The sequence below is a fragment of the Cebidichthys violaceus genome, unplaced genomic scaffold (assembly GCF_023349555.1).
Source record: "Cebidichthys violaceus isolate CVI_PGR_0920_01 unplaced genomic scaffold, fCebVio1.0.p SCAF_100, whole genome shotgun sequence".
NCBI classification, from domain to species: domain Eukaryota; kingdom Metazoa; phylum Chordata; class Actinopteri; order Perciformes; family Stichaeidae; genus Cebidichthys; species Cebidichthys violaceus.
Window position 1 is genome coordinate 412,207 of NW_027176264.1, and position 8,602 is coordinate 420,808.

General features: G+C 39.9%; 2 protein-coding genes across 3 annotated transcripts; both read left to right on the top strand.

Annotated features, from left to right (window-relative positions):
* The first annotated feature begins 49 nt into the window (after positions 1 to 49).
* Positions 50 to 3,467, top strand: LOC137886157 (E3 ubiquitin-protein ligase TRIM39-like). 2 transcript variants are annotated; one of them, XM_068728456.1, is made up of 2 exons: positions 50 to 159; positions 1,184 to 3,467. In XM_068728456.1, exon 2 carries the CDS (start codon positions 1,191 to 1,193, stop codon positions 2,829 to 2,831), a length of 1,641 nt encoding a protein of 546 aa, XP_068584557.1. In that variant the 5' UTR covers positions 50 to 159; positions 1,184 to 1,190; the 3' UTR covers positions 2,832 to 3,467. The 2 variants fall into 2 exon arrangements, with proteins under 2 accessions (XP_068584557.1, XP_068584566.1); XM_068728465.1 differs by having other exon boundaries at positions 1,189 to 3,467.
* A 1,245-nt stretch (positions 3,468 to 4,712) lies between these two features.
* LOC137886166 (E3 ubiquitin-protein ligase TRIM21-like) lies at positions 4,713 to 8,256 on the top strand. The gene is made up of 2 exons (XM_068728480.1): positions 4,713 to 4,759; positions 6,439 to 8,256. The coding sequence occupies exon 2, from the start codon at positions 6,446 to 6,448 to the stop codon at positions 8,087 to 8,089; it is 1,644 nt and encodes a 547-aa protein (XP_068584581.1). The 5' UTR covers positions 4,713 to 4,759; positions 6,439 to 6,445; the 3' UTR covers positions 8,090 to 8,256.
* The last annotated feature ends 346 nt before the right edge of the window (positions 8,257 to 8,602 follow it).

Consider the following 8,602-nt stretch of genomic DNA (forward strand, 5'->3'; position numbering starts at 1 on the left):
GCAGCTGTTGAGTCACATTTCCTGAAGTGAAAGTAAAGTTAGTCTGAGTGACAGCAGAGCTGCAGTCGAGACAAGTCTCTCTGTTTCTCTGTAAAGAAACATTCAACTGAATCCAGCAGATTTTTCTCAACAACACAACAGAGTCTCTGACAAACACTGGTGAGTACACTGTTCTACAAAGACTAAATACACTCACTAAGTATTTAGTCCAAGTTTAGTTCAAACCAGAATCTGACTGTTTTACATCTTGTTTTATCATATAAAGAATATTAAGCCGTAGAAATGTGTCATTTTAGATAAAACCATCAGAGGTAGAAACTAAACCACAGTGACTGAACTCTGACTAGTTAAAGGTTAGACAGAATACAGTCACAGCTAGCATTAGCTTAAGCTAATTCACAGACCTGTTTCCTGTTTGAACTCAAAACCTCAGCTCTACTCAGACAGGAAGTTCTACTCAGAGTAAATGTTTAACTGAGCTCCAATCAAAGGTTGTGAGAGTTGTAAAGATAAATACTATAATATATAATATCCTGCAGTCCAGAGCAGTTAGCTTCCATCTTTAATTCTGCACATTAATGTGTCTGATTCTCTGCTCTCTCTATCATCATCATCATCATCATCATCATCATCATCATCATCATCTTCTCTCTCTTCCTCCTCTTCGTCCAAACTGACTCTTTGAATCTAAAGGTCTTTGTATTGAGAAAGCGATTTTTATTTTCCTCTGCTTCCTCAGACGCTTCAATAAAACAGTCAAATACTGCTTAAATACATCACAGTAAATTGTAATAAATGTGTTATGTTCAGTATTTAAAATGTTTTCTCTACTTACAAAACATTTTCACTTTAATAACAGTATAAACAGCAGGGTAGCAGTTCACATTGTGCTTTTGGGGGTTTAAATTGAATTCTATTGTGATTTTACTATTTAAATTATGATATTAACAAGAGCCAGAGGGTTTAGGATGTTATCAATAGAATGCTTAAGATATCAGATTTATACCACTGAACTGCATATCTGAGCTCTTCTTCACTCACAGCAAATGTAATATAATATAACAACATAATTCAGGATGACTCTTGTTATATTCTACTAACCATGATTTGATTTGATTCAACAAAACATATAATCAAAAGATATATAATAACAGTTTTGTTTTTCCACACTTCTTGTCCTCAGTGTAGATATGTTTGCTGCCAGCTGTCTGATGACTGAAGATCAGTTCCTGTGCTCCATCTGTCTGGATGTGTTCACTGATCCAGTCGCCACATCATGTGGACACAACTTCTGTAAAGCCTGCATCACTGAACACTGGAACATTAATGTCCCCTATCAGTGTCCAAACTGTAAAAAGCTTTTTTACACAAGACCTGAGCTGCGGGTCAATACTTTGATCTCTGAGATGGCTGCTCAGTTCAGACAGTCAGCTCAACAGAAAGCCAGCAGCAGCAGCTCAGAACAACAAGCTGCCAAATCAGGAGAAGTTCCCTGTGACGTCTGCACTGGAACCAAACTGAAGGCCCTGAAGTCCTGCCTGGTGTGTCTGGACTCCTACTGTGAGACTCACCTGGAGCCTCATCTGACAAGATCAGGTCTGAAAAGACATCAGCTGATTGACCCTGTGGAGAACCTGGAAGGCAGGATGTGTACGAAGCACGATAAACTGCTGGAGCTGTTCTGTAAGACCGACCAGATGTGTGTCTGCATGCTCTGCACTGTTCTAGACCACAAGAACCATGATGTTGCTCCTCTGAAAGAAGAATATGAAGGAAAGAAGTCCGAGCTGGGGAAGACTGAGGCTGAAATTCAGCAGATGATCCAGAAGAGACGACTGAAGATTCAGGAGATCAAACACTCAGTGGAGCTCAGTGAGGAAGATGCAGGCAGAGAGATATCAGATGGTGTTCAGGTCTTCACCGCTCTGAAGGAGTCTGTTGAGAGAAGAATGAACGAGCTCCTCGACACGATCAACGAGAAGCAGAGAAAGACAGAGAAACAGGCTGAAGGCTTCATCAAAGAGCTGGAACAGGAAATCTCTGAGCTGAAGAAGAGAGGCACTGAGGTGGAGCAGCTCTCACGCTCTGAAGACCACCTCCACCTCCTCCAGAGCTTCAGGACCCTGAACACTGCTCCACCCACCAAGAACTGGACAGGAGTCAGAGTCAGTCCACCTTCATATGAGGGGACTGTGGTGAGAGCTGTGAATCAGCTGGAGGAGACGCTCAGTAAACAGATGAAGAAGCTGTTTGAGGCCGAGCTGAAGATGGTCCAGAAGTCTGCAGTGGATGTGACTCTTGATCCTGATACAGCACATCATTACCTCATCCTGTCTGATGATGGAAAACAAGTTAAAACTGGTGATGTGAAGAAACTACCAAATAATCCAGAGAGATTTGATTGTTTTATTTGTGTCTTAGCAAAGCAGAGTTTCTCTTCAGGAAGATTTTACTACGAGGTTCAGGTTAAAGAGAAGACTAACTGGACTTTAGGAGTGGCCAGAGAGTCGATCAACAGGAAGGGAAACATCGCACCAACTCCTCAGAAAGGTTACTGGACGATATGGTTGAGGAATGAGAATGAGTACCGTGCTCTTGATGACCCTCAAGTCCTTTTCTCTCTGAAGTCTCAGCCTCAGAAGGTGGGGGTGTTTGTGGATTATGAGGAGGGTCTGGTCTCCTTTCATGACGTTGATGCTGCAGCTCTTATCTACTCCTTTACTGGCTGCTGCTTCACTGAGAAACTCTACCCACTATTTAATCCATGGCCTAATAATAACGGTAAAAACTCTGCTCCTCTGATCATCTCTCCTGTCAATCACACTGAGTAGAACAAACACTTGATTTTCTACAGAGAGACTCTTTCATTTAATGTAACAAATCTATATTATTGGTGATTTACAGTGTAAACATTATTGATTCTTCACATTCTGATTAATGTTTTTTTCCTCTTTGTCTGTAAATGTTTTTCTACTCTCCAACACAGACATTAATCCACTGATTGATATTATCTAATGTAGTCTAATTCATTCTAATAACTGCATAACCTGCCTTCAAGACTGTTGAATCATCAAAAACAATGTACTCAGGAATAACAAGCCTTTACACATTCCTTAAATATCTGGGTGCCAAATGAACATTTGTCTGATTATTGTATATATAATACAAATTATTGGATAAAGTCATGTACCACTTATTTTTAGTTTAAAAAAAGTGGTTAAGGGTTTTAGTTTTCTTAATTTTTTCAATTAAAAAAAAAATCAAGAGATCTCTGTCTGGTATGTTTTCAGGTGTAAATTAAAGATTAATTCTTGATTCGTATTGGTAAAAATGAATCAACAAAATCTGATCATGAAATATTCTGCTGCTGTAACCAGAGAAGAAGAGTTGTGTATCGTGTTATTTGAGTTTCATACAGTCCTCCTCTCTGCTGATCATCAACAGAATAAAAACAAATACATTTTTAACTGGATTTGTCTTTTGTGTTTCACATTTAGTCAAGTACCGTATTTAAGTACAATTCTGAGGTAATTTACTTGTGTATTTCCACTTCATGCCACTTTATACACTTCATCTCAGAGGTAAATATTGTACTTTTTACTTCACTACATTTAACTGCACTAACTTTTACTTCATGTACATTTAGCTGGTACTTTTAGTTTAGTTAGGTTTTGAATGCAGGACTTGTACTTGTAGTTCAGTATTTTCACAGTGTGGTATTAGAACTTCTACTGAAGTAAAGGATGTGAATACTTCTTCCACCACTGGTATTTGGTTTGTGCTCTGATCATCAAGCTATTTTCATCATAATTTAACTGAGACGACAATTTAGTTCCGTATTGTTTCCAGGAGACTTGGTTTGTAAAGGAAAACAATCAAACAGCAACAAATCCGGATGTGAAGAGTTTTCTGCGCTACTCGCTCACCTGTTCAGGACTAAATGTTCAGGTCGTCCCTCTGGTTGGTGCGTTTCACAAAGCGGAGACAAGAGACACTGTGGAAGGACTGCAGACCACGCTGATGCTGCAAATATGAAATGTACAATATCTTTGTGTGGACAGTTGATAGATTTTACAGGAAAGAATAAATACACAGTAAATTGGAAATTCCAATCAGTTTTAAATTGATTGAAATAGAATACAAGTATAAACAGATATCCAAAAAAATTAAATACAAAAATATATACACAAATATTGTAAACGGTAACCTTTGTTCATAAAATTGGTGTAAAAGAGAAAACATTTTGAATTATGAGTTCTTAAATAAACTCTTTAAAAAACCTCTTGGATCAGCTGGAAAATGCATCGTCACAAAGCTGAAAACAGGCTGTTTGTTCTTTTTAGAGATACGTGGTTCTCACAGGACAGAGACGCTACAAACATATGATGATCTTATAGAATATGATGCATTGATGTAGATTAAACTAACCAACAGGATATAAAGGAGTTAAAAACATGCAACATACACATTAATGCAGCAGGAATATTAATCCAGAAACATCAGATATAAAAGTAAGTTTTCAAATCATGACTTTTACTTGTAGTGGAGTATTTTCACAGTGTGGTATTAGTACTTTTACTTCAGTTAAGGATCTGAATACTTCCTCCACCCCTCCCTGTTGGAGACGGTCCACTGAGAGGAGGAGCAACACTGAAAGAGGAGCAGTCGAGACAAGTCTCTCTGTTTCTCTCTAAAGAAACATTCAACTGAATCCAGCAGATTTTTCTCAACAACACAACAGAGTCTCTGACAAACACTGGTGAGTACACTGTTCTACAAAGACTAAATACACTCACAAAGTATTTAGTCCAAGTTTAGTTCAAACCAGAATCTGACTGTTTTACATCTTGTTTTATCATATAAAGAATATTAAGCCGTAGAAATGTGTCATTTTAGATAAAACCATCAGAGGTAGAAACTAAACCACAGTGACTGAACTCTGACTAGTTAAAGGTTAGACGGAATAGAGTCATGTGACGACCCTCTCTGCCCTGTCTGCCTGTTCGTTGGGCTGCTCTCCTTGCAGGTGTTGGAGGTGGGTGTAGCAGAGGGTCGTCAGCTGAGTGGAAACACCTGAGGCCATTAGTAACACTGGCCCTGTGTGCGAGTGCACTCTGTATTAAAACCCTCGTCATTCTAAGTTGGTCTCTCTCTCCTTTCTGAGACACCCATTTTGGTTTTGGTTGCAGTTTGTTTCTACTCGATACAACACTGCAAATACACTTTCCACACACACACTCACTTACACTGCTGAAATGACTGGCTTCACATGTCACTGTTAGTTTATGTTTGTCTTTTATGTTACTTTAATATTAATAAATAACTTGTTAAACTGCTTTGTTGAATGCATCTCCCTTTGTTGTCATGGCCGTTGGGCCCGGCTTGTGACAGTCAGAGCTAGCATTAGCTTAAGCTAATTCACAGACCTGTTTCCTGTTTGAACTCAAAGCCTCAGCTCTACTCAGACAGGAAGTTCAACTCAGAGCAACTGTTAAACTGAGCTCCATCGGTGGACGTGGGTTTTGTAAAGATAAATAATATTAAATATAATATCCTGCAGTCCAGAGCAGTTAGCTTCCTTCTTTTCTTTTGTACATTTAATACGTCTGAACCAGAGGGTTTAGGATGTCATCACTGCAATGCTTAAGACATCAGATTAGTTTATCATTGTTTTATTATTCATATTTTTCATATATATTCATTGATAAACAAACAAGCAGCTGATTCCCAAATACAACAATCATATAAGTGACTGGCAGCAGGCAGGGATTAGCCAGAGGCAGCCTTAAAAAATGATGTTAAACCACAGAGAATAAAAGGTAGAATGATCCACCTTCACTAGTTTAGTGTTAACAAATCCACCACACAAACAAACTCAGTGTGATCTTTGGAAAATAGTCTTCGACCGTGACACTCTGATGAAAAGTAAAGGGTGGGAATCACAGAGTAACTCAAGATACGATACTATCACGATATGTTGCCCAAGATCACGATTATATCTTAATTCAGCGATTCTGTGACACTCGATACATTAGAGGACAATAATCTACGATACATCATGATATCTGGGTAACTGAATAAGAAAAAATACTCCAAAAACGTCAAAAAGCAGGAATTATGTATGTATTCACTGCATTGTGGTGTCACTTTCACGGAATTTGACAACTGAGATTAAACAATGTACAACAAAGTGCATGTTGTTTTAGCTTCGTGCCTCTTAAACACACAAACAAGGACAACCTGTCCATGTCCACATGATTCTGGTTAGAGGGTTCATCTCTAAACGTAGCTAACTAGTTTATTTTCAGCCTTCCAAACACGTCCATTTAGAACGCTCAGGATGATTCTTCTAATATTCTACTAATCATAGTTTGATTTTATTTAACAAATAATTAAAAGTTATGTTATAACAGTTTTTTCCACACTTCTTGTCCTCAGTGTAGATATGTCTGCTGCCAGCTGTCTGCTGACTGAAGATCAGTTCCTGTGCTCCATCTGTCTGGATGTGTTTACTGATCCAGTCACCATACCATGTGGACACAACTTCTGTAAAACCTGCATCACTGAACACTGGGACATTAATGTCCCCTATCAGTGTCCAAACTGTAAAAAGCTTTTCTACACCAGACCTGAGCTGCAGGTCAATACTTTCATCTCTGAGATGGCTGCTCAGTTCAGACAGTCAGCTCAACAGAAAGCCAGCAGCAGCAGCTCAGAGCAACAAGCTGCCAAACCAGGAGAAGTTCCCTGTGACGTCTGCACTGGAACCAAACTGAAGGCCCTGAAGTCCTGCCTGGTGTGTCTGGACTCCTACTGTGAGACTCACCTGGAGCCTCATCTGACAAGATCAGGTCTGAAAAGACATCAGCTGATCGACCCTGTGGAGAACCTGGAAGGCAGGATGTGTATGAAGCACGATAAACTGCTGGAGCTGTTCTGTAAGACCGACCAGATGTGTGTCTGCATGCTCTGCTCTATTTCCGATCACAAAAACCATGATGTTGTTCCTCTGAAAGAAGAATATGAAGGAAAGAAGGCCGAGCTGGGGAAGACTGAGGCTGAAATTCAGCAGATGATCCAGAAGAGACGACTGAAGATTCAGGAGATCAAACACTCAGTGGAGCTCAGTGAGGAAGATGCAGACAGAGAGGTAGCAGATGGTGTTCAGGTCTTCACCGCTCTGAAGGAGTCTGTTGAGAGAAGAATGAACGAGCTCCTCAACACGATCAAAGAGAAGCAGAGAAAGACGGAGAAACAGGCTGAAGGCTTCATCAAAGAGCTGGAACAGGAAATCTCTGAGCTGAAGAAGAGAAGCACTGAGGTGGATCGGCTCTCACACTCTGAAGACCACCTCCACCTCCTCCAGAGCTTCAGGACCCTGAACACTGCTCCACCCACCAAGAACTGGACAGGAGTCAGAGTCAGTCCACCTTCATATGAGGGGACTGTGGTGAGAGCTGTGAATCAGCTGGAGGAGACGCTCAGTAAACAGATGAAGAAGCTGTTTGAGGCCGAGCTGAAGAGGGTCCAGAAGTCTGCAGTGGATGTGACACTTGATCCTGATTCAGCAAATCCCTGGCTAATTCTGTCTAATGATGGCAAACAAGTACATGATCATGATGTAAAGAAGAATCTCCCAAAAAGACCAGAGAGGTTTGATACTTGTGTTTATGTCTTAGCAAAGCAGAGTTTCTCGTCAGGAAGATTTTACTACGAGGTTCAGGTTAAAGGGAAAACTGAGTGGACTTTAGGAGTGGCCAGAGAGTCGATTAAGAGGAAGGGAATCATCACATCGAGCCCTCAGAATGGTTACTGGACGATATGGTTGAGGAATGAGAATGAGTACAAAGCTCGTGATGACCCTCCAGTCCTTCTCTCTCTGAAGTCTCAGCCTGAGAAGGTGGGGGTGTTTGTGGATTATGAGGAGGGTCTGGTCTCCTTTTATGACGTTGATGCTGCAGCTCTTATCTACTCCTTTACTGGCTGCTGCTTCACTGAGAAACTCTACCCATTCTTTAGTCCATGTCCTAATTATGGTGGTAAAAACTCTGCTCCTCTGATCATCTCTCCTGTCAATCACACTGAGTAGAACAAACACTTGATTTTCTACAGAGAGACTCTTTCATTTAATGTAACAAATCTATATTAAAAGACAAATCAAGGGATCTCTGTCTGGTATGTTTTTAGGGGTAAATTAAAGATTAATTATTTTTTCATATTGGTAAAAAATGAATCAACAAAATGTAATTATGAAACATTCAGCTTCTGTGACCAGAAGAAAAGTTGTGTATCATGTTATTTGAGTTTAATACAGTCCTCCTCTCTGCTGATCCTCAACAGAATAAAAACAAAGAAACTTTTAACTGGATTTGTCTTTTTTGTTTTACATTTAATCAAGTACCGTATTTATTTATTTTTTAGTACAATTGTGAGGTATTTTACTGGTGTATTTCCACTTGATGCTACTACTCACTCACCTGTTCAGGACTAAATGTTCAGGTCGTCCCTCTGGTTGGTGCGTTTCACAAAGCGGAGACAAGAGACACTGTGGAAGGACTGCAGACCACGCTGATGCTGCAGATATGAAATGTACAATATCTTT